Here is a 26871-nt window from a genome sequence, read left to right as displayed (position 1 = left end):
CAAAGGTTGACTGCTTTTACCTTTATTTTGTGTATCTTCAAAGGGTGACTTTTTACTTGTATCTTCAAAGGGTGTGTAATTTTAGTTTTGTAGTTTTATTTTGACCCTTCAAAGTCTGAGTACTTTTAGTTTTTTGTTTTACTTTGTTTACCCTTTTAATTTTCATTTTGTCTCTCTTCAAAGGGTGAGTACTTTAGTTTTTTGTCTACCTTCAATTTGAAAACTTACGTTTTGTTTATATTTTGTCTATATTTAATTGGTGAGGGCAGGGGAGTACTTTTGATTTATTTTTACTTTACTTTACTTTATTTTGTCTACCGTCAATTTGAAAACTGTTATATTTTGTCTATATTTAAAAGCGTGAGTGCTTTCACTTTTTTTTAATTTTGTTTACCTTCCATAGGGTAAGTGCTTTTATTTTTTGTTTACCTTCAAAGGGTGAACATTTATTTTGTTTACTTTCCTAAGGTGAGTGCTTTTAATTTAACAAACAAGTGACTGTTTTTATTTTGTCTATCTTCAAGAAGTTTTGTTTAACAAAATTAAATGAAAAGAAAACCCTTGAAAGACTGACAAAATGTAAAAAGTAAAAGCACAAGTTTTATTTGATCAATATCTACAAAGGGTGAGAACTTTATCATTTTAGTTTTATTTTGCCACATTTTATAAGGGTGGGTGCTTTTAATTTTAGTTTTAAATTTTAGTTTTAACCTATTTTCCAAATTTTGTGAGTGCTTTTAATTTTAGTTTCAACTTGTATTTGCCAAATTTTATGAGTGCTTTTGATTTTAGTTTGAACTGATGTCTATTTTCAAAGCGTGAGTTTTTAATTCCATCCATCCATCCATCCATCTTCTTCTGCTTATCCGAGGTCGGGTCGCGGGGGCAGCAGCCTAAGCAGGGAAGCCCAGACTTCCCTCTCCCCAGCCACTTGTCCAGCTCTTCCCGGGGGATCCCGAGGCGTTCCCAGGCCAGCCGGGAGACATAGTCTTCCCAACATGTCCTGGGTCTTCCCCGTGGCCTCCTACCGGTCGGACGTGCCCTAAACACCTCCCGAGGGAGGCGATCGGGTGGCATCCTGACCAGATGCCCGAACCACCTCATCTGGCTCCTCTCGATGTGGAGGAGCAGCGGCTTTACTTTGAGCTCCCCCCGGATGACAGAGCTTCTCATCCTATCTCTAAGGCAGAGCCCTGCCACCCGGCGGAGGAAACTCATTTCGGCCGCTTGTACCCGTGATCTTGTCCTTTCGGTCATAACCCAAAGCTCATGACCATAGGTGAGGATGAGAACGTACATCGACTGGTAAATTGAGAGCTTTGCCTTCCGGCTCAGCTCCTTCTTCACCACAACGGATCGATACAGCGTCCGCATTACTGAAGATGCCGCACCGATTAGTTTTTAATTCATTTTGTCAATTTTCAAACGTGAATGCAACCAAAAAAAACTCCTAAAAAAAATGTGTACCAAGTTTCAGAAAATGCGTTGAGAAGTTTGAAGTTGACCCACAGAGGTGTGTGGAGGTTCCATGACAGATCCACCATGTGTCGGAAACAGAGTAGTGGTTCCATGACAGAGCCACCATGTGTCAGAAACAGTGGAGATTCCGTGACATATCCACTATGTGTCAGAAACGGAGTGGAGGTTCCATGACAGATCCACCAGGTGTCAGAAACAGAGTGGACATGACAGCACCACCATATGTCAGAAACAGAGTGGACAAGGAGAAGACTTGATCAGACTTTGGTGCTGGCCAAGTAGATGGTGAGTTCTGAGCGGTGGATCTTCTTCATGCTGCTTTTGGACCTCTGGCTTTCAGACCAGCGCGTCCACCATTCTCTGAGCTCTGCCGGGCCAGTGGGCCGCCGCTCCTTTATCGTAGGAGGAGGGTAGTAGAGGTTTCCCGAGGGCCTGCCAACATTTCCATCCAGACCACAGTGGTCCTGGGATGTTGTCGGGTCGTGGTCTGCACAGTCTTGGCTCTCGGAGTCCGCACCTTCCAGTCTGGCCTTGCAGTCTGCGACCTTGGTCCTGGTGTCGAGGAACAAGCACTGCAGTTCCCTCTCGAAGCCTTCCTCCGCCTTCAGTTCATTCTCCCAGAACTTCACCTGCTCTTCTTGGTCTTCACTTATCTTCTGCTGCTCTTGTCGGGCCCGCGCTCGCTCCTCCAACTCCCAGATCTCCCGGTCCACACCCGCCGTGTGGCTCTGGAGGTCTTGGATGCGAGTGAGCTGGCGTACGACTGTCCCTCGGAGGCGGTTCTTCTCATCCTGCTGGGAACTTTCAGTCTCTTTGCTCTTCTGCTGAATGCCAATGCAGCAAGATGTTTGGTGGTCCAAGTCGGACGTGTTCCTGTGGCCTCCCGCTTGGCGTTTCTCGGAGGAAAGAGTGACGCTGAGGAAAGACCGGTTCTTCTTGTCACCGGCGGTGCTATAAACCCGTGTCTTCCCCAGACTCTCCAACCAGCCCCGAGCCTCCTCCATTAACGTCAAAGACTTTCTCTTGGGCCTCTTCAGGTCCTCGTGTTGGCGCTCGGCATCTCGCCTCAGCGGTAGACTCTGCCGGTGCAGACTCAGCAACCCGCTTCTCCGCCACGCTTTGGTGCCGGCTTCCTTCCGCCGCAGCTGGTGGCGGCCCACTTTGGCGCGGCTCATTTGGTCGCAGAGCCATGGTCCGCTATGGAGCAGCGTGAGCCGGACCTCCTTGGCGTGTTCCCCGTACTTCCTCAGTGTCTCCAGGGGGCGCTCCTTGGGCGCCATGCACCTCTCGAAGTCTTTGTAGGACTCCCGTAGCATGTAACGTCCCGGTTGGCCTGAGGAGAAACCAACCTTTCAATTAGGAGCCAGGACTTGGCCCCCCCAGCAGAGCCACTCACCCAATGCCTGAGCCAACACCGTGACCACGTCCTGGCTTGTGGTCTCCTCCGTAACGCCACAAACCAAACGCGGGAGGCCGTCCACAGACACTTTGAGTTCCATCGCAGACAATCTGACGATAAAAACATGCAAAATGGATCTTAATCTTGTTTTCCTGAACCAATGATGCAAATTACAGTGAATTAATAATGGGACACGTCCGTGACTGCAGTCTTGTGTATGTGGCCATTTTTTGCATGCAACTGGAGGTAGAAGCGATCGCTTTAATTGTATTTGAAAGTGCAAATGCCGCAGAAATTGCGTGTGTATGCTAAAAAGCAGAACTGAAATGCTAACCAGTTAAAGAAAATATAAAATTATTGGGTGTATACCCGCTAAACAGTTGGCATGTATGAAATAACGAAATATTTGACTCTTGAGGTGCCTAGTTGCAAAATTAGCTCGAAAGTTAGAACGCTAACGGTCACATGCAAACATTGTACTTATTTATTTATTTACAGACAAACATAGTTTTGTATTTCATTGTTTCTTTTGTTAATATCAGAGTCCGTTCTGCAAAAAGGTCACCCCCAGAAGCACACAGCTTTTGGACAGGGACCCACAGTTAAAATGTACATCATCATATGATATACAATTTACAATACAACACATTTCAAAATCTACCCACCAAATACCCATTTACAATTTTATTTATAAATAGAAAAGGAATCTTTATAGCCACCAAATCAGTCTCAATATCCCATTATTGAAATGTGATTAAAAGATAGATAGATAGTACTTTATTGATTCCTTCAGGAGAGTTCCCTCAGGAAAATTAAATGGTTGCATCTTGAAGATGTGCGATGCATACAGAGGTCAAGACCAAAATTATGTGACTAATGTGAATTCCTCAACCATAAGGGGTGTGCTAAATGTACTAAGCATAACACCGCAATAAATTTACTTTAAATGCTTTTGAAAAATGTTTAAAGAATGTGATTCTTTTATAGAGCTATCGATCTCATTCCAGATCATCGGGCCTCTACAGGCTATACTAAAGCTTGTACACTTTAGATGAGGATTTTTCCCTCTTAATAAATCAATCAATCAATCAATCTTTATTTATATAGCCCTAAATCACAAGTGTCTCAAAGGGCTGCACAAGCCACAACGACATCCTCGGTACAAAGCCCCCACATACGGGCAAGGAAAAACTCACCCCAGTGGGACGTCGATGTGAATGACTATGAGAAACCTTGGAGAGGACCGCATATGTGGGTAACCCCCCCCCCTCTAGGGGAGACCGAAAGCAATGGATGTCGAGTGGGTCTGACATAATATTGTGAGAGTCCAGTCCATAGTGGATCCAACATAATAGTAAGAGTCCAGTCCATAGTGGGGCCAGCAGGACACCATCCCGAGCGGAGACGGGTCAGCAGCGTAGAGATGTTCCCAGCCGATGCACAGGCGAGCGGTCCACCCCGGGTCCCGACTCTGGACAGCCAGCACTTCATCCATGGCCACCGGACCTGTGCCCCCCCCCCCTCAAGGAAAAGGGGAGCAGAGGAGAAAAGAAAAGAAACGGCAGATCAACTGGTCCAACAGGGGGGCTATTTAAAGGCTAGAGTATACAAATGAGTTTTAAGATGGGACTTAAATGCTTCTACTGAGGTAGCATCTCTAATTGTTACCGGGAGGGCATTCCATAGTACTGGAGCCCGAATAGAAAACGCTCTATAGCCCGCAGACTTTTTTTGGGCTCTGGGAATCACTAATAAGCCGGAGTTCTTTGAACGCAGATTTCTTGCCGGGACATATGGTACAATACAATCGACAAGATAGGACGGAGCTAGACCGTGTAGTATTTTATACGTAAGTAGTAAAACCTTAAAGTCACATCTTAAGTGCACAGGAAGCCAGTGCAGGTGAGCCAGTATAGGCGTAATATGATCAAACTTTCTTGTTCTTGTCAAAAGTCTAGCAGCCGCATTTTGTACCAACTGTAATTTTTTAATGCTAGACATAGGGAGACCCGAAAATAATACGTTACAGTAGTCGAGACGAGACGTAACGAACGCATGAATAATGATCTCAGCGTCGCTAGTGGATAAAATAGAACGAATTTTAGCGATATTACGGAGATGAAAGAAGGCCGTTTTAGTAATAAAGGTTTACTTCTAGTGTTACATCTATGAGAAGTAGTGGTCACTGGAATGAGCTGGCATGGTCTAGAATTTAATCCATATACTACGTTATACATATTACAAGCACTGTGGAATCTGTTGCACTCCGTAAGCTTCAGAAGATTGTACCCATAAGATTTGAGGGAGCATTTAAGTTTGCCCATGATATAACACGTATGACTTTCAGTTTTTTAAGATAACTGGTATACGTGTTGCATCATACGACATTACAATAGTTTATGTGGTTCGAATAGAGTCCGATACAGAATTAGGAGATCGAGCGTTAAGAGGAAGAAAGTGCCTCAATTTTACTAAATCTTTTTAACCACATGCGTCTTTTTTTACCCTCGGGCCGTTCCATAGCGGGGGAAACTTTGACTGCGTTCACCTGTTACTGATGAGCGACAAGCGGGAAAATAGCGAGCAGAAAAATTACATTACAGAAATGATCAGGTTCAAAGCCATGGCAAGTTCTCCTGACAAAGGAATCTCCAGTTTTTTAAGATAACTGGGATACGTGTTATACCATACGACATTGCAATAGTTTATGTGGTTTAAATAGAGTCCGATACAGAATTAGGAGAGCGTTAAGAGGAAGAAAGTGCCTCAATTTTGAGAGTAGACCGCCATATTTAGATAATTTATTCATTAAATATTCAATATGGCTTTTAACATTTATAAATCCATGTATATATACACCAACAGTTAGCATGTGTCAAGTCGATCATAATATTTTATTAGAGCGTATCAAAACACGTATTGGTATGTCAGACTTAGCTTTGTCGTGGTTTAACTCTTATCTTACTGACAGGATGCAATGCGTCTCCCATAATAATGTGACCTCGGACTATGTTAAGGTAACGTGCGGAGTTCCTCAGGGTTCGGTTCTTGGCCCTGCACTCTTTAGTATTTACATGCTGCCGCTAGGCGACATCATACGCAAATACGGTGTTAGCTTTCATTGCTATGCTGATGACACCCAACTCTACATGCCCCTAAAGCTGACCAACACGCCGGATTGTAGTCAACTGGAGGCGTGTCTTAATGAAATTAAACAATGGATGTCCGCTAACTTCTTGCAACTCAACGCCAAGAAAACGGAAATGCTGATTATCGGTCCTGCTAAACACCGACATTTATTTAATAATACCACCTTAACATTTGACAACCAAACAATTACACAAGGCGACTCGGTAAAGAATCTGGGTATTATCTTCGACCCAACTCTCTCCTTTGAATCACACATTAAGAGTGTTACTAAAACGGCCTTCTTTCATCTCCGTAATATCGCTAAAATTCGTTCCATTTTGTCCACTAGCGACGCTGAGATCATTATTCATGCGTTCGTTACGTCTCGTCTCGACTACTGTAACGTATTATTTTCGGGTCTCCCTATGTCTAGCATTAAAAAATTACAGTTGGTACAAAATGCGGCTGCTAGACTTTTGACAAGAACAAGAAAGTTTGATCATATTACGCCTATACTGGCTCACCTGCACTGGCTTCCTGTGCACTTAAGAAGTGACTTTAAGGTTTTACTACTTACGTATAAAATACTACACGGTCTAGCTCCGTCCTATCTTGTCGATTGCATTGTACCATATGTCCCGGCAAGAAATCTGCGTTCAAAGAACTCCGGCTTATTAGTGATTCCCAGAGCCCAAAAAAAGTCTGCGGGCTATAGAGCGTTTTCTATTCGGGCTCCAGTACTATGGAATGCCCTCCCGGTAACAATTAGAGATGCTACCTCAGTAGAAGCATTTAAGTCCCATCTTAAAACTCATTTGTATACTCTAGCCTTTAAATAGCCCCCCTGTTAGACCAGTTGATCTGCCGTTTCTTTTCTTTTCTCCTCTGCTCCCCTTTTCCTTGAGGGGAGGGGGGCACAGGTCCGGTGGCCATGGATGAAGTGCTGGCTGTCCAGAGTCGGGACCCGGGGTGGACCGCTCGCCTGTGCATCGGCTGGGAACATCTCTACGCTGCTGACCCGTCTCCGCTCGGGATGGTGTCCTGCTGGCCCCACTATGGACTGGACTCTCACACTATTATGTTGGATCCACTATGGACTGGACTCTCACAATATTATGTCAGACCCACTCGACATCCATTGCTTTCGGTCTCCCCTAGAGGGGGGGGGTTACCCACATATGCGGTCCTCTCCAAGGTTTCTCATAGTCATTCACATCGACGTCCCACTGGGGTGAGTTTTTCCTTGCCCGTATGTGGGCTTTGTACCGAGGATGTCGTTGTGGCTTGTGCAGCCCTTTGAGACACTTGTGATTTAGGGCTATATAAATAAAGATTGATTGATTGATTGAAGTAACAAAATGTGTAACTCTTGGCTGTAAACTGCACAATAACTTGAAAAGCTAGCATGCTAACAGATACCGTGCATGAAATAACGAAATATTTGACTCTTGAGGTGCCGAATTGCAAAATGAGTTTAAAAGTTAGCACGCTAAGGGTCACATGCAAACAGTGAGCATGTGTTGAGTAACAAAATATATGACTCTTGGCCGTAAATTGCACAATAAAAGTTAACGTCATAAAATTAAAAAAATGTTGACCCTGAGGTGCTTAACTGCAAAATAAGCTTGAAAGTTAGCATGCTAACGGTCACATGCAAACATACCACTAGTTAGCATGTGTCAAGTAACAAAATATGACTCCTGGCTGTAAACTGGACAATAAGTTAAAAAGTTAGCTTGCTAAAGTTAACGTGCATGAAGTAATATGTTTGACTCTGAGGTGTCTGCCTGAAAAAATGAGCTGAAAAGTTAGCACGCTAACAGTTTGCATGTGTCAAGTAACAAAATATGACTCTGAAGTGTGCAGCCGTTAAAAATCTAGCAGGTTAAAATTAGCATGCTGGCAATAGACTAAAATGATCAAGGAGCATTTTGGCTACAGAACGTTTTGAATATGTTGAGAAATGTTGTCACACTTTTTAGGAGAGATGAAGTGTTGTGGAAGAGTTTCTTTTAGGACATCAAAATAAGTGTGCAGCATAAGAATAATAATCCGAATATTTGTGTGAGTTTTCACACAAATATACGACTGCAACGTGTAAATAAAGTAGTGAAGTGAATTATATAGCGCTTTTTCTCTAGTGACTCAAAGCGCTTTACACAGTGAAACTCAATATCTAAGTTACATTTAAAGCAGTGTGGGTGGCACTGGGAGCAGGTGGGTAAAGTGTCTTGCCCAAGGACACAACGGCAGTGACTGGGATGGCAGAAGTGGGGATCGAACCTGCAACCCTCAAGTTGCTGGCACGGCCACTCTACCAACCGAGCTATGCCGCCCCAAGTAAAGTTCAATTAGCCTTGACTTCCAAACTATTTCTACGGCGCCAGGTGGTGGCTGTCATTAATAACTGGTAGACAGCATTGCAAACTTTCTCATCACCATTTTAGATGCTTACACCCGTGTTGTTACTGTTAGCATGCTAACGTTAGCTTATTTAGCAGGAATGCACCCACGAGTGACGAGACAAGAATAAAACCCTGAAGACAAATGGTGACAAACTCTTTAGAAATATTCTAGAAGGGACCTACCGTTTTTTTTATGTTCTGCTTGTAAAGGCGATCGGGTCGTGTCTGCCCGCTCGAGTGCTCTGTGTCGCAGGAAAAACAGAGCAATTAGGGGCAATTAGAACTCCCAAAGCGATTTGAACAAACTGATCCCACCCAAAGTTGATGAACGTGTGGGTGGTTCTTTTTCCTGCCTTGTGTACTTTTTAAATTCCATCCCAGTGTCTGCTTGGATGTTTCAGTACATGTTAGAACTTATGTTTCCCCTCAATGAACCACAGCTCCCCCAGTGTCGGCAGCACTCATGCAGCCCTGGGCCATATTACCTTGCAGGCCCGCTTTCCCAGAAGAGAGGAGCTCAGAATGTCACAAAAACATGTTGAAATTCATATTTTCCCTCAATGCACAGCAGCACCCTACACGCCGGCAGCACTCATGCAGCCCTGGACCGTAATACCTTGGAGGCTGGCTTTCCAGAAAAGAGAAGCTCAGAATGTCACAAAAACATGTCGGAATTCATGTTTTCCACCAGTGCCGGCAGCACTCATGCAGCTCCGGACCATATTACCTTGCAGGCCGGCTTCCCAGAAGAGAGGAGCTCAGAATGTCACAAAAACATATTGAAATTAATATGTTCCCTCAGTGCCGGCAGCACTCATGCAGCTCCGGACCATATTACCTTGCAGGCCGGCTTCCCAGAAGAGAGGAGCTCAGAATGTCACAAAAACATATTGAAATTAATATGTTCCCTCAGTGCCGGCAGCACTCATGCAGCTCCGGACCATATTACCTTGCAGGCCGGCTTCCCAGAAGAGAGGAGCTCAGAATGTCACAAAAACATATTGAAATTAATATGTTCCCTCAGTGCCGGCAGCACTCATGCAGCTCCGGACCGCAATACATTTCAGGCTCGCTTTTCCAGAAGAGAGGAGCTCTGAATGTCACAAAAACATGTTGAAATTCATGTTTTCCCTCAATGAACCGCAGGTCCCTCATGCAACCCCGGACCATATATTACCTTGCAGGCCGACTTCCCAGAAGAGAGGAGCTCAGAATGTCACAAAAACATGTTGAAATTCATATTTTCCCTCAATGCACAGCAGCACCCTACACGCCGGCAGCACTCATGCAGCCCTGGACCGTAATACCTTGGAGGCTGGCTTTCCAGAAAAGAGAAGCTCAGAATGTCACAAAAACATGTCGGAATTCATGTTTTCCACCAGTGCCGGCAGCACTCATGCAGCTCCGGACCATATTACCTTGCAGGCCGGCTTCCCAGAAGAGAGGAGCTCAGAATGTCACAAAAACATATTGAAATTAATATGTTCCCTCAGTGCCGGCAGCACTCATGCAGCTCCGGACCGCAATACATTTCAGGCTCGCTTTTCCAGAAGAGAGGAGCTCTGAATGTCACAAAAACATGTTGAAATTCATGTTTTCCCTCAATTAACCGCAGGTCCCTCATGCAACCCCGGACCATATTACCTTGCAGGCCCGCTTTCCCAGAAGAGAGGAGCTCAGAATGTCACAAAAACATGTTGAAATTCATATTTTCCCTCAATGCACAGCAGCACCCTACACGCCGGCAGCACTCATGCAGCCCTGGACCGTAATACCTTGGAGGCTGGCTTTCCAGAAAAGAGAAGCTCAGAATGTCACAAAAACATGTCGGAATTCATGTTTTCCACCAGTGCCGGCAGCACTCATGCAGCTCCGGACCATATTACCTTGCAGGCCGGCTTCCCAGAAGAGAGGAGCTCAGAATGTCACAAAAACATATTGAAATTAATATGTTCCCTCAGTGCCGGCAGCACTCATGCAGCTCCGGACCGCAATACATTTCAGGCTCGCTTTTCCAGAAAAGAGAAGCTCAGAATGTCACAAAAACATGTCGGAATTCATGTTTTCCACCAGTGCCGGCAGCACTCATGCAGCTCCGGACCATATTACCTTGCAGGCCGGCTTCCCAGAAGAGAGGAGCTCAGAATGTCACAAAAACATATTGAAATTAATATGTTCCCTCAGTGCCGGCAGCACTCATGCAGCTCCGGACCGCAATACATTTCAGGCTCGCTTTTCCAGAAGAGAGGAGCTCTGAATGTCACAAAAACATGTTGAAATTCATGTTTTCCCTCAATGAACCGCAGGTCCCTCATGCAACCCCGGACCATATTACCTTGCAGGCCGACTTCCCAGAAGAGAGGAGCTCAGAATGCCACAAAAACATGTTGAAATTCATTGGTTCAGAATTTCACAATCTTGGAATTTAAATGAACCACTAGCACTCATGCAGCCCCAGACCATGAGGCTATCACCACCGTGTTTGACTGCAGGCGATAAAGTTGATAGACACTCGGTGATGGTACTACCACAAGCATATTTACATTCTCATTACAGCAAGTACTGACAAGGTAATGTACAAGCTGCACACTGACTACTCTAAAGTAGTGCTTTATGTAACTACAATACAAGCTGCTCACTGACTACTCTAAAGTGTGCTTTATGTAACTACAATACAAGCTGCACACAGACTACTCTAAAGTAGTGCTTTATGCAACTGCAATACAACACAGACTACTCCCACCTTCTACCATCCTAGTCACGTCCGTTGTGTCCTTATGCAAGAAACTTCACCCCTTGCTCCTGATGTCTGCTGGTTAGCGCCTTGCATGGCAGCTCCCGCCATCAGTGTGTGAATGTGTTTGTGAATGGGTGAATGTGGTAATACTGTCAAAGCGCTTTGAGTACCTTGAAGGTAGAAAAGCGTTATACAAGTATAACCCATTTATCATTTATTATTTACTCTAAAGTAGTGCTTTATGTAACTACAATACAAGCTGCACACGGGCTACTCTAACATAGTGCTTTTTGTAACGGGCCTGTGGTCGTCCGTCACAGAACACGTGGTCTATTTTTAGGGAGCATCAACTCATATGTCAGAGTGCAAGTCACTTTGGAAAGGATCACGTTTTAAAAAGACACCAACAAAATAATTAATATGCCAACAAGTTGTTTGTTTCAAGTAAAACACGGTAAATATATACCGGTATGTATATATATATATATATATAACAGTATATATACAGTATATATTTATTACTATATATATATATATATAACAGTGTATACAGTATATATAAGTGTATATAGTATATATATATACACAGTATATATTGATTACAGTATATATATATAACAGTGTATACAGTATATATAAGTGTATATAGGATATATATATATACACAGTATATATTGATTACAGTATATATATATATATATATATATAACAGTATATATACAGTATATATTTATTACTATATATATATATATATATATATATTTGTATGTATATATATACATATGTATATATATATTTGTATGTATGTATGTATGTATGAGTGTGAAGCGACTGGGATGAGAATCAGCACCTCCAAATCCGAGTCCATGGTTCTCGCCCGGAAAAGGGTGGAGTGCCATCTCCGGGTTGGGGAGGAGATCTTGCCCCAAGTGGAGGAGTTCAAGTACCTCGGAGTCTTGTTCACGAGTGAGGGAAGAGTGGATCGTGAGATCGACAGGCGGATCGGTGCGGCGTCTTCAGTAATGCGGACGCTGTATCGATCCGTTGTGGTGAAGAAGGAGCTGAGCCAGAAGGCAAAGCTCTCGATTTACCGGTCGATCTACGTTCCCATCCTCACCTATGGTCATGAGCTTTGGGTCATGACCGAAAGGACAAGATCACGGGTACAAGCGGCCGAAATGAGTTTCCTCCGCCGGGTGGCGGGGCTCTCCCTTAGAGATAGGGTGAGAAGCTCTGCCATCCGGGGGGAGCTCAAAGTAAAGCCGCTGCTCCTCCATATCGAGAGGAGCCAGATGAGGTGGTTCGGGCATCTGGTCAGGATGCCACCCGAACGCCTCCCTCGGGAGGTGTTTCGGGCACGTCCGACCGGTAGGAGGCCACGGGGAAGACCCAGGACACGTTGGGAAGACTGTCTCCCGGCTGGCCTGGGAACGCCTCGGGATCCACCGGGAGGAGCTGGACGAAGTGGCTGGGGAGAGGGAAGTCTGGGCTTCCCTGCTTAGGCTGCTGCCCCCGCGACCCGACCTCGGATAAGCGGAAGAAGATGGATGGATGGATGGATGGATGTATGTATGTATATATACGTATGTATGTATACGTATTTATGTATGTATGTATATATGTATTTATAATATACATATATATATATATATATATATATATGATGTATGTGTATTGTGTGTATGTGTATATATATTTGTATGTGTATATGTATATGTATATTTGTATGTATGTACACATACTTTTGTATATACAGATATATATGTGTATATATGAATATGTATATGTGTATACTTAAATGTGTACATATGTATATTTATTTATTTTCCATTTTGCCATTTAATTGTCCCAATTGAACAGTCTTTTATGTGGAACAAAAACTAAAGTTATTAAATCACTTCCCTTACCTATTTACTGTCGCCGTGGATAATTTTTGGGTTGGTGGTGACATTTTGTAATGGTTTAATATTGTCATTAAATTATTCCTTCATGTTCTATTAAATATTGTGATATTAATTTGACTTGTTTGTAACACTGACACTGTAAGATGATGTACAAAGCAGCAAATTGAAAGACAAGTGATGATTTTCTCCCTAAAGGCGTGTTGCTTTGTGACCTAAGAGAGTTGTGTGTCCGTGTTTGTAGAGTGAGTGAGTGGGGGTCTCGCCGAGGAACTCATTTTGGCACTGCAGGGTTCCGGTTACCAGCGCTCCTTGTGCAGGACGACACACCACTCCCGTTGCTCACTTGGGTGTCTGACTGCAGCGACCACCACCACGACCACCGCCTGACACGCTCCTTTAACGCCGTACATCCAACATGCCTAAGCTTCTGGTATCTGGTGAGTGTCACACGTGTTCACCCAATAACTGCAAATTATTCATACAGTTATTGGGAAAATGTTCTCTTTTGGGGCAAGGCCGGCAGGGGGCGGGGTCACCAAAGTGAAAGTGAGCTCTTCCAGCAGTGTAAAGGATATGTCAAGAGGTCACGTCTTTGCTGTGTCAGCAACTTCTAACTTTAGCTCGCCACTTCATTGTGTAGTGATCATTTAGTATCAAGTCAATAATGATGTATACATATGTACAGTCAATATGTCAACAAACACTTCAATAGGATGTATAAATATGTACAGTCAATATGTCAACAAACACTTCAATAATGATGTACAGTCAATATGTCAAACATGGCAATAATGATGTATAAATATGTACGGTCAATATGTCAACAAACACTTCAATAATGATGTTTTATAAATATGTACAGTCAATATGTCAACAAACACTTCAATAATGATGTATAAATATGTCCAGTCAATATGTCAACAAACACTTCAATAATGATGTATAAATATGTACAGCCAATATGTCAACAAACACTTCAATAATGATGTATAAATATGTACAGTCAATATGTCAACAAACACTTCAATAATGATGTATAAATATGTCCAGTCAATATGTCAACAAACACTTCAATATAATGTATAAATATGCACAGTCAATATGTCAACAAACACTTCAATAATGATGTATAAATATGTACAGTCAATATGTCAACAAACACTTCAATAATGATGTATAAATATGTACAGTCATTATGTCAACAAACACTTCAATAATGATGTATAAATATGTACAGTCAATATGTCAACAAACACTTCAATATCCATCCATCCATCCATCTTCTTCCGCTTATCCGAGGTCGGGTCGCGGGGGCAGCAGCCTAAGCAGGGAAGCCCAGACTTCCCTCTCCCCAGCCACTTCGTCCAGCTCCTCCCAGGGGATCCCGAGGCGTTCCCAGGCCAGCCGGGAGACATAGTCTTCCCAACGTGTCCTGGGTCTTCCTCGGGGCCTCCTACCGGTCGGACATGCCCTAAACACCTCCTTAGGGAGGCGCTCGGATGGCATCCTGACCAGATGCCCGATCCACCTCATCTGGCTCCTCTCGATGTGGAGGAGCAGCGGCTTTACTTTGAGCTCCCCCCGGATGACAGAGCTTCTCACCCTATCTCTAAGGGAGAGCCCCGCCACCCGGCGGAGGAAACTCATTTCGGCCGCTTGTACCCGTGATCTTGTCCTTTCGGTCATAACCCAAAGCTCATGACCATAGGTGAGGATGGGAATGTAGATCGACCGGTAAATTGAGAGCTTTGCCTTCCGGCTCAGCTCCTTCTTCACCACAACGGATCGATACAGCGTCCGCATTACTGAAGACGCCGCACCGATCCGCCTGTCGATCTCACGATCCACTCTTCCCTCACTCGTGAACAAGACTCCGAGGTACTTGAACTCCTCCACTTGGGGCAAGATCTCCTCCCCAACCCGGAGATGGCACTCCACCCTTTTCCGGGCGAGAACCATGGACTCGGACTTGGAGGTGCTGATTCTCATCCCAGTCGCTTCACACTCAGCTGCGAACCGATCCAGTGAGAGCTGAAGATCCTGGCCAGATGAAGCCATCAGGACCAAATCATCTGCAAAAAGCAGAGACCTAATCCTGCAGCCACCAAACCGGATCCCCTCAACGCCTTGACTGCGCCTAGAAATTCTGTCCATAAAAGTTATGAACAGAATCGGTGACAAAGGGCAGCCTTGGCGGAGTCCAACCCTCACCGGAAACGTGTCCGACTTACTGCCGGCAATGCGAACCAAGCTCTGACACTGATCATACAGGGAGCGGACCGCCACAATCAGACAGTCCGAAACCCCATACTCTCTGAGCACTCCCCACAGGACTTCCCGAGGGACACGTTCGAATGCCTTCTCCAAGTCCACAAAGCACATGTAGACTGGTTGGGCAAACTCCCATGCACCCTCAAGGACCCTGCCGAGAGTATAGAGCTGGTCCACAGTTCCACGACCAGGACGAAAACCACACTGTTCCTCCTGAATCCGAGGTTCGACTATCCGGCGTAGCCTCCTCTCCAGTACACCTGAATAGACCTTACCGGGAAGGCTGAGGAGTGTGATCCCACGATAGTTAGAACACACCCTCCGGTTCCCCTTTTTAAAGAGAGGAACCACCACCCCGGTCTGCCAATCCAGAGGTACTGCCCCCGATGTCCACGCGATGCTGCAGAGTCTTGTTAACCAAGACAGCCCTACAGCATCCAGAGCCTTAAGGAACTCCGGGCGGATCTCATCCACCCCCGGGGCCTTGCCACGAGGAGCTTTTTAACTACCTCAGCAACCTCAGCCCCAGAAATAGGAGAGCCCACCACAGATTCCCCAGGCACTGCTTCCTCATAGGAAGACGTGTTGGTGGGATTGAGGAGGTCTTCGAAGTATTCCCTCCACCGATCCACAACTTCCGCAGTCGAGGTCAGCAGAACACCATCCGCACCATACACGGTGTTGGTAGTGCACTGCTTCCCCTTCCTGAGGCGGCGGATGGTGGTCCAGAATCGCTTCGAAGCCGTCCGGAAGTCGTTTTCTATGGCTTCCCCGAACTCCTCCCATGTCCGAGTTTTTGCCTCCGCGACCGCTGAAGCCGCACACCGCTTGGCCTGTCGGTACCTGTCCGCTGCCTCAGGAGTCCCATGAGCCAAAAGAACCCGATAGGACTCCTTCTTCAGCTTGACGGCATCCCTCACCGCCGGTGTCCACCAACGGGTTCTAGGATTACCGCCACGACAGGCACCAACTACCTTGCGGCCACAGCTCCAATCAGCCGCCTCGACAATAGAGGTGCGGAACATGGTCCACTCGGACTCAATGTCCAGCACCTCCCTCGTGACATGTTCAAAGTTCTTCCGGAGGTGGGAATTGAAACTCTCTCTGACAGGAGACTCTGCCAGACGTTCCCAGCAAACCCTCACAATGCGTTTGGGCCTGCCAGGTCTGTCCGGCATCCTCCCCCACCATCGCAGCCAACTCACCACCAGGTGGTGATCGGTAGAAAGCTCCGCCCCTCTCTTTACCCGAGTGTCCAAAACATGAGGCCGCAAATCCGATGACACAACTACAAAGTCGATCATAGAACTGCGGCCTAGGGTGTCCTGGTGCCAAGTGCACATATGGACACCCTTATGCTTGAACATGGTGTTCGTTATGGACAATCCGTGACGGGCACAAAAGTTCTATAACAAAACACCACTTGGGTTCAGATCCGGGCGGCCATTCTTCCCAATCACGCCTCTCCAGGTTTCACTGTCGTTGCCAATATGAGCGTTGAAGTCCCCCAGTAGAACGAGGGAATCACCCGGGGGAGCACTCTCAAGTACTCCCTCGAGTGAATCCAAAAAGGGTGGGTACTCTGAGCTGCCGTTTGGCGCGTAAGCGCAAACAACAGTCAGGACCCGTCCCCCCACCCGAAGGCGGAGGGAAGCTACCCTCTCGTCCACCGGGTTGAACTCCAACATGCAGGCTCTGAGCCGAGGGGCAACAAGAATTGCCACCCCAGCCCGTCGCCTCTCACTGCTGGCAACGCCAGAGTGGAAGAGAGTCCAGCCCCTCTCGAGAGAACTGGTTCCAGAGCCCTTGCTGTGCGTCGAGGTGAGTCCGACTATATCCAACCGGAACTTCTCTACCTCGCGCACTAGCTCAGGCTCCTTCCCCCCCAGCGAGGTGACGTTCCACGTCCCAAGAGCTAGCTTCTGTAGCCGAGGATCAGACCGCCAAGTGCCCTGCCTTCGGCTACCGCCCAGCTCACATTGCACCCGACCTCTATGGCCCCTGCTATGGGTGGTGAGCCCATTGGAGGGGGGACCCACGTTGCCTCTTCGGGCTGTGCCCGGCCGGGCCCCATTGGGACAGGCCCGGCCACCAGGCGCTCGCCATCGTGCCCCAACTCCGGGCCTGGCTCTGGAGGGGGGCCCCGGTGACCCGCGTCCGGGCGAGGGAAATCTGAGTCTCGGTTCTTGCATTTCCATAGAAGTCTTCGATAATGATGTTTAAATATGTGCAGTCAATACGTCATCAAACACTTCAATAACGATGTATAAATATTTACAGTCAATATGTCAACAAACACTTCAATAGTATGTATAAATATGTACAGTCAATATGTCAAACATGTCAATAATTATGTAAAAATATGTACAGTCAATGTCAACAAACAATTCATGTAGACTACATGAAAGTAAAACTACTACACAATCATTCTAACAATAACAAACCTGCATCATGCAAATACTACTCTCCATTTTTCTATTTATCTAGTGCAATATTTTGTCCACATAAAATGCAGTATTACCGTAGCAGAGGTATTGTTACACACTTGCAAGTATCAAATTTGTACTTTTTCCTGACACTTATCTTTTCTGGGTGCTGCTTCTGTTGGTGACCGCCACCAGGTCAACATCGTGAGTATATATATATACAGTATATTTATATATATATGTATATATATGCATATTTCTACATGTGCAGTATTTCTACATGTGCAGTATTTCTACGTGTGCAATATTTGTACGTTCTAAGTATGGCGGCTGAGCGTGCATGGCGGCCATTTTGGACGTGAGGCCATCAATGTCCTGCATCGTGTTTTCTCTTCTTGTCTGCGAGCCACAATTCATTTTGCTGTTTTGTTCATGGCCGCTTTTGAGCACTCCTCTTGTCGTTTAGCGCTTCTTCTTCTTAAACTTGGCACACAACGTTTATCTCTGTTAACGCTGCCCCTGTCCCCCCACAGCGACGGACGAGAAGATGCGAGCCTTCGCCGAGCAGATCTTCGCGTCGGAGACCAAAGGCGAAGACATCCGCGACGAGATCTCGGTCTTTGACGTCCCCGAGGACTGTCCCATACTCCACCAGGAGATGGTGCACCATCTGCACACCGACGACGACGCGGAGAAGCGGTCAGTTGTAGTTCACCTTCTCGCCCACCAGGGGGAGCATTCTGTCACGCCGCTAAACGGGAGAACAAAAGTGCAGAAGAGGGGCGGTACGCTTGCTAGCAGGAAGGAAACATGTCGGATTACTCGCTAGCAGGAAGGAAACATGTCGGAATACTCACTAACAGAAAGGAAACATGTCGGAATACTCACTGTCAGGAAGGAAACATGTCGGAATACTTGCTACAGGAAGGAAACATGTCGGAATACTCCCCAACAGGAAGGAAACATGTCGGAATACTCACTAGCAGGAAGGAAACATGTCAGAATACTAGCTAGAAGGAAGGAAACATGTTGGAATACTCGCTAGCAGGAAGCAAACATGTCACAATACTTGCTAACCGGAAGAAAACATGTCGGAATACTCGCTAGCAAGAAGGAAACATGTCAGAATACTCGCTAACAGGAAGGAAACATGTCGGAATACTCGCTAACAGGAAGGAAACATGTCGGAATACTCACTAGCAGTAAGTAAACATTTTGGAATACTCACTAGCAGGAAGGAAATATGTCAGAATACTAGCTAGAAGGAAGGAAACATGTTGGAATACTCGCTAGCAGGAAGCAAACATGTCCCAATACTTGCTAACCGGAAGAAAACATATCGGAATACTCGTTAGCAAGAAGGAAACATGTCAGAATACTCGCTAACAGGAAGGAAACATGTCGGAAAACTCGCTAACAGGAAGGAAACATGTCGGAATACTCACTAGCAGTAAGTAAATATGTTGGAATACTCGCTAACAGGAAGGAAACATTTCGGAATACTCACTAGCAGGAAGGAAACATGTCGGAATACTAGCTAGTAAGAAGGAAACATGTCAGAATACTCACTAGCAGGAAGGAAACATGTCAGAATACTCGCTAACAGGAAGGAAACATGTCGGAATACTCACTAGCAGTAAGTAAACATGTCGGAATACTCGCTAGCAGGAAGGAAACATGTCGGAATACTCGTTAGCAGGAAAGAAACATGTAGGAATACTCGCTAGCAAGAAGGAAACATGCCGGAATACTTTCTAACAGGAAGGAAACGTGTCGGAATACTCAGTAGCAGGAAGGAAACGGGTCGGAATACTCGGTAGCAGGAAGTTAACATGTCGGAATACTCGCTAAAAGGAAGGAAACATGTCGGAATACTCGCTAGCAAGAAGGAAACATGTCGGAATACTAGCTAGCAAGAAGGCAACATGTCTGTATACTCGCTAACAGGAAGGAAACATGTCGCAATACTAGCTAGCAAGAATAATAATAATAATAATAACTGGGATTTATATAGCGCTTTTCTAAGTACCCAAAGTCGCTTTACATGTAGAACCCATCAATCATTCACACCTGGTGGTGGTAAGCTACTTTCATAGCCACAGCTGCCCTGGGGTAGACTGACGGAAGCGTGGCTGCAATTTGCGCCAACGGCCCCTCCGACCACCACCTATCATTCATCATTCAATTCACCGGTGTGAGTGGCACCGGGGGCAAAGGGTGAAGTGTCCCGCCCAAGGACACAACGGCAGCGATTTTTTTGGGATGGTAAGAGGCGGGGGGCGAACCTGCAACCCTCAGGTTTCTGGCACGGTTGCTCTACCCACTTCGCCATGCCGCCAAGAAGGCAACATGTCGGAATACTCGCTAGCAGGAAGGAAACATGTTGCAATACTCGATAACCGGAAAAAAACATATTGGAATACTCGCTAGCAGGAAGGAAACATGTCGCAATACTCACTAGCAAGAAGGAAACATGTCGGAATACTCGCTAGCAAGAAGGAAACATGTCGGAATACTCGCTAACAGGGAGGAAACATGTCGGAATACTCACTAACAGGAAGGAAACATGTCGAAATACTTGCTAACAGAAAAAAAACATGTCGGAATACTCTCTAGCAGGAAGGGAACATATCGCAATACTCGCTAACAGGAAAAAAAACATGTCGGAATACTCGCTTACAGGAAAGATAACGTGTCGGAATACTCAGTAGACGGAAGGAAACATGTCGGAATACTCCCTAGCAGGAAGGAAACATGTCGTAATACTAGCTAGCAAGAAGGCAACATCTCGGAATACTTGCTAGCAAGAAAAAAAACATTGGAATACTCGCTAGCAGGAAGGAAACATGTCGGAATATTCACTAACAGGAAGGAAACATGTCGGAATACTCGCTAGCAGGACGGAAACATGTCTGAATACTCGCTAGCAGGAAGGGAACATGTCGCAATACTCGCTAACAGGAAGGAAACATATCGGAATACTCGCTAGCAGGAATGAATCATGTCGGAATACTCGCTAGCAAGAAGGAAACATGTCTGAATACTCGCTAGCAGGAAGGGAACATGTCGCAATACTCGCTAACAGGAAGGAAACATATCGGAATACTCGCTAGCAGGAATGTAACATGTTGGAATACTCGCTAGCAGGAAGGGAACATGTCGCAATACTCGCTAACAGGAAGGAAACATATCGGAATACTCGCTAGCAGGAATGAAACATGTCGGAATACTCGCTAGCAAGAAGGAAACATGTCTGAATACTCGCTAGCAGGAAGGGAACATGTCGCAATACTCGCTAACAGGAAGGAAACATATCGGAATACTCGCTAGCAGGAATGAAACATGTTGGAATACTCGCTAGCAAGAAGGAAACATGTCGGAATACTCGCTAGCAAGAAGGAAACATGTCGGAATACTCGCTAGCAAGAAGGAAACATGTCGGAATACTTGCTAACAGGAAAAAAACATATCGGAATACTCGCTAACAGGAAGGAAACATGTCGAAATACTTGCTAACAGAAAAAAAACATGTCGGAATACTCTCTAGCAGGAAGGGAACATATCGCAATACTCGCTAACAGGAAAAAAAACATGTCGGAATACTCGCTTACAGGAAAGATAACGTGTCGGAATACTCAGTAGACGGAAGGAAACATGTCGGAATACTCCCTAGCAGGAAGGAAACATGTCGTAATACTAGCTAGCAAGAAGGCAACATCTCGGAATAGTTGCTAGCAAAAAAAACAACATATTGGAATACTCGCTAGCAGGAAGGAAACATGTCGGAAGATTCACTAACAGGAAGGAAACATGTCGGAATACTCGCTAGCAGGACGGAAACATGTCTGAATACTTGCTAGCAGGAAGGGAACATGTCGCAATACTCGCTAACAGGAAGGAAACATATCGGAATACTCGCTAGCAGGAATGAATCATGTCGGAATACTCGCTAGCAAGAAGGAAACATGTCTGAATACTCGCTAACAGGAAGGGAACATGTCGCAATACTCGCTAACAGGAAGGAAACATATCGGAATACTCGCTAGCAGGAATGTAGCATGTTGGAATACTCGCTAGCAGGAAGGGAACATGTCGCAATACTCGCTAACAGGAAGGAAACATATCGGAATACTCGCTAGCAGGAATGAAACATGTCGGAATACTCGCTAGCAAGAAGGAAACATGTCTGAATACTCGCTAGCAGGAAGGGAACATGTCGCAATACTCGCTAACAGGAAGGAAACATATCGGAATACTCGCTAGCAGGAATGAAACATGTTGGAATACTCGCTAGCAAGAAGGAAACATGTCGAAATACTCGCTAGCAAGAAGGAAACATGTCGGAATACTCGCTAGCAAGAAGGAAACATGTCGGAATACTTGCTAACAGGAAAAAAACATATCGGAATACTCGCTAACAGGAAGGAAACATGTCGGAATACTCGCTAACAGGAAGGAAACATGTCAGAATACTTGCTTGCAGAAAGAAAACATGTCGGAATACTCGCTAACAGGACGGAAACACGTCGGAATACTCGCTAGCAGGAAGGGAACATGTCGCAATGCTCTCTAACAGGACTGAAACACGTCGATATACTCGCTAACAGGAAGGAAACATGTCGGGATACTCGCTAACAGGAAGGAAACATGTCGGAATACTCGCTAACAGGAATGAAACATGTCGGGATACTCGCTAACAGAAAGGAAACATTTCGGAATACTCGCTAACAGGACGGAAACCTGTTGGAATACTCGCTAGCAGGAAGGGAACATGTCGCAATACTCGCTAACAGGAAGGAAACGTGTCGCAATACTCTCTAACAGGAAGAAAATATGTCGCAATACTCGCTAACATGAATGAAACATGTCAGTATACTTGCTAATAAGACGGAAATTTGTGAGTTTGTTCTTGTCATTTTCTAACTTTTTTAATGTAATATTTTGTCTTTGTGTAATATTATAATTTTATTCCCTTAAAAAGTCTAATTGATTCTTAAAATTTTATGGGCTAAAAAATTAGGATTTTTTTCCCCTCATAAACATTTTTAACCTATTTCTAATACTATTTAAAAAGTTCTTGTATAATTATTTTTTTAGGGAAACTTTTCCTTGTAATTTGACAACTTTATTCTCCTAATTTTAAAGTTTAATTCTTGTAAACATTGCTGCTTGTTTTTTATTAGAAAATTGCAGCAACGTTTTTTTGCAATAATAAAAATAGATTATTTTAATATAAAACTTTTATTCTTGTAAAATTATTTATTTTCTCCTCTTCAACTTAATTTTTTTTAGTATTTCCTTATTTTGCCAATATTGCAAACAACATAAAATTATGTAAAATTTAGATTTTTTTTTTCTTGTCATTTTAGAACTTTTTCATGTGATATTTGACATTATTCCTGGAAAAGGTCAAATTGATTTTTACAATTCTACGGCTATAAAATTAGATTTTTTTTTTGCTCATAAAAAATGTTGACCTTCTTCTAATATTATTAAAAAGAGTTATTCTAAAAAAAATATTTTTTTATCTAGTTTTTTTAAGTCAACTTTATAAATAAAATACAACTTTATTTTCTTAAAATATTGTTTAATTATTTTAATTTGATTTATTATAAGTGTGCAACAACTTTTTTTGCAATGTTAAAAATAGATTATTTTATTTATTAAAAGGGTTTTATTTTTGTAAAATGATTGTTTTCTCCTGATCAAAAAATGTCTTCTACCAATGCTGCAAATTACTTTATGTGCAATTATGTGCAATTTTGAAATTGTTTTTACTGTTTTACAACTTCTTTTCATGTGATATTTGACTTTATTTGTGGAATTTTACATTATTTCTGGAAAAACTCGAATTGTTTCATGTAATTTTATAAAACAAATTACCCCCCTCACAAACATTTTCACTTATTTCTCAAATTATTAAAAAAAGAAGTTATTTTAAAATTACTCTTTTTAAGGCAACTTTTTCTTGTAATATGACAACTTTATTCTTCTAATTTTAAAGTTTAATCCTTGTAAAATTATTCCACTTTTTTTTTTGCAATAATAAAAATGGATGATTTTAATATAAAACTTTTATTCTTGTAAAATGATTATTTTCTCCTTATCAAATAATTGTACCTTTTATTTCTTTATTTTGCCAATATTGCAAATTACTTCACAGACATTATGTAAAATTCTGGTTTTGTTCTTTACATTTTTCAACTTTGTTTTTGTAATATTTTCTTTTTATTTGTGAATGATTACAACTTTATTCCTGCAAAAGGTCGAATACATTCTTGCAATTTTGTGACACAAAATAGATTTTTTTTCTCTACAAACAGTTTTTCTTATTTCTAATAAGATTAAAAACGATATTGTAAAATTACTTTTTAAATTTTTTCTTGTAATATGACAACTTCATTCTCCAAATGTTATAGTTTAATCTTGTAAAAGTATTACTTCTTTACTTATTGGAAAATTGCAGCAACTTTTTTTTTGCATTAATAAAAAATTAATTATTTTATTATAAAAAATGTATTCTTGTAAAATGAGTAATTATTGCACCTTTATTTTTTTTATTTTTTTTAAATATTTCTTTATTTTGCCAATATTTCAAATTACTTCACGCGGTAATATTAAAGTTTAATTCTTGTAAAAGTATTATTTGTTTTCCTTATTAGAAAATAAGGAAAAAGTTTTTTTCTGCAATGTTAAAAATAGATTTAATTTCAGCGTTTTATTCTTGTAAAATGATTATTTTCTCTTCGAAATTCTGCAAATTTAATTTTGGAGCAATTCTTCTTATTATATAAAATGTGTTTTTGTCATTTTACAACTTTTAATTTGTGTAACAACTCTTACAATTCTTGCAATTTTATGGTTTAGATTTTTTTCCCACGTCAACTTATTTTAAAAACACTTGTATAATTACTTTTTTTTTCAAAGGCAACTTTTGTTGTAATATTACAATTACATTTTCTTAATAATATGACTTAACTTTTATTAAAAGGGTGTCTTTTTTGTCACAAAAATGTGAACTTGTCAGAGATGACCTTAACAACTACTTTGCAAGGTTTGAGGCACTTAACACCACTCCGGCGAGAAAATCCATCGCTCACCCTGATGAGCAGCCGCTCAACCTGGATATAGCGGATGTCCGGAAAACCCTGAGCAGAGTGAACCCCCGTAAAGCACCGGTAATCATTGAGCATGCACTTTTTGCGTCGGATGAAAAGAGCACAGCTCCCTCCCCCCATTCTCACCACATTCTACAGAGGCACTATAGAGAGCCTGCTGACCAACAGCATCTCTGTCTGGACTGGAGCCTGCAATGCCTCAGACTGGAAGTCTCTCCAGAGAGTGGCGAGGACGGCGGAAAAGATCATCAGGACTCCTCTTCCTCCTATCCAGGAGATCGCAAAAAGCCGCTGCCTGACCAGGGCTCAGAAAATCTGCAAAGACTCCTCACACCCCCACCAAGGACTGTTTTCACTGCTGGACTCTAGAAAGAGGTTCCGCAGCCTCCGAAGCAGAACCTCCAGGTTCTGTAACAGCTTCTTCCCTCAGGCCGTAAGACTCTTAAACGCATCATAATTAAATTATCCCCTCAACTCCCCCCAAAATTGATTAACTCGCTGGAATAAAAAAGACAATATAACATACATCCATAAACGTGGACGAATGTGAAAAAGTGCAATATATTTATCTGTACAGTAATCTATTTATTTATTTATATATATATATATATATATATATATATATATATATATATATATATATATATATATTTATTTATTTTATATATATATTATATATATATTATTTATATATATATTATATATTTTGTTTATATATATATATATATATATTTATTTATTTTATATATATATTATATATATATTATTTATATATATATATTATATATTTTATTTATATATGCACCTTATTGCTTTTTTATCCTGCACTACCATGAGCTTATGTAACGAAATTTCGTTCTTATCTGTGCTGTAAAGTTCAAATTTGAATGACAGTAAAAAGGAAGTCTAAGTCTAGTCTCTTAAGTCTTTACTTTTCATCCCCAGCAAGCGGCGCTATCGCAACAAAGTGTCTGCTGCCCCCACAGTGGAGGTGGACGCGCCCACTTACCTTGAAGTACCTGACTTCCAGAGAGTGGCCATCATCGGAGACTACGCCTCAGGGGTAATAGCTCCACCTTGCAAAATGTTCTACCATAATATGAATATTTATGATAATGATATATTTAATATTACTATTATTGGAATATTGATAATAATACAAAAGATAGATGAGGTATCACGTTGTGATCACGTGACCACTGCAAGCCAATCAGCAAAGAAATGAGATAATTGTTAAATATATTATTATTATTATTATTATTATTAACACATGTTAATCAGCAACACTTTACAAAGTCTTTCACTCCTGAAGGCAAATATTGCCATAATTAGTTTTTATTCAATTTAAAAAAAGTTGAATCAAGTGACACACTTTTTAATGTGTGTTTTTAATTTGACATCAAATAAATACATTTCCTGATAGCACTATGATCATCTACACGGTCAAAATGTGTTTTAAATATTTGTATTTATTTTTGATGAAGTACATTTTTCTGCTAGCATAAACTGCTACATATATGATGTCGCTATTTTAATTATATATTATTTATACATATGTGCACTATTTACAATATAAAAAACACAAACTGTGCATGTATTTTTTTGATGAAGTAATTTTTTTCTTACAGGAATATTTATTAAAGGGAATATTTAAAAATAAATATACATAATTTAAAATAATTCTGAAAGACAACATTAAACACACAAATTGTAATTATGATTATTTTGTCTTATTAAAAAAACATCTTTATAATATAGTTTTTAATAATCAACTAATATTTGACATTGAATAACTATATTTGACAGTTGAAATGCAATTTCAAACTATCTTTAAAACTATAAATATTAATAATATTGGATTATTTTACATACTTGTTTTAAGTATATCAATGTTTTAATGTACCTTCCTCTAGTATATAGTTTTTAATACCGTTTTTTTAATAATCATATGTTTGACATTAAATTGACATTGTATTTTGTGAGATATATATATGTGTGTGTGT

At 42.5% G+C, this 26871-nt stretch overlaps 2 protein-coding genes across 2 annotated transcripts in view; one reads left to right on the top strand and one right to left on the bottom strand.

Moving 5' to 3' along the window:
• Positions 1-425: 425 nt before the first annotated feature.
• Positions 426-13177, bottom strand: LOC133622740 (ras association domain-containing protein 8-like). Its single transcript, XM_061985661.2, has 4 exons — positions 13057-13177; positions 8596-8654; positions 2876-2988; positions 426-2812 (listed from the first exon to the last, which is right to left on the bottom strand). Exons 3-4 carry the CDS (start codon positions 2976-2978, stop codon positions 1737-1739), a joined length of 1179 nt encoding a protein of 392 aa, XP_061841645.1. The 5' UTR covers positions 2979-2988; positions 8596-8654; positions 13057-13177; the 3' UTR covers positions 426-1736.
• Positions 13178-13297: 120 nt separating this feature from the next.
• Positions 13298-26871, top strand: part of ampd1 (adenosine monophosphate deaminase 1 (isoform M)) — a 50136-nt gene continuing 36562 nt past the window's right edge. The window contains exons 1-3 of the mRNA XM_061985659.2: positions 13298-13490; positions 18284-18449; positions 25814-25931. Coding sequence (XP_061841643.1) covers positions 13469-13490; positions 18284-18449; positions 25814-25931 — 306 coding nt within the window. The 5' untranslated portion in view covers positions 13298-13468. The remainder of the gene's footprint in view (positions 13491-18283; positions 18450-25813; positions 25932-26871) is intronic.

Source organism: Nerophis lumbriciformis, linkage group LG23 (genome assembly GCF_033978685.3).
Source record: "Nerophis lumbriciformis linkage group LG23, RoL_Nlum_v2.1, whole genome shotgun sequence".
NCBI lineage: Eukaryota > Metazoa > Chordata > Actinopteri > Syngnathiformes > Syngnathidae > Nerophis > Nerophis lumbriciformis.
Note: the sequence above shows the minus strand (reverse complement) of the source record. Positions and strands in the feature narration are given on the sequence as shown.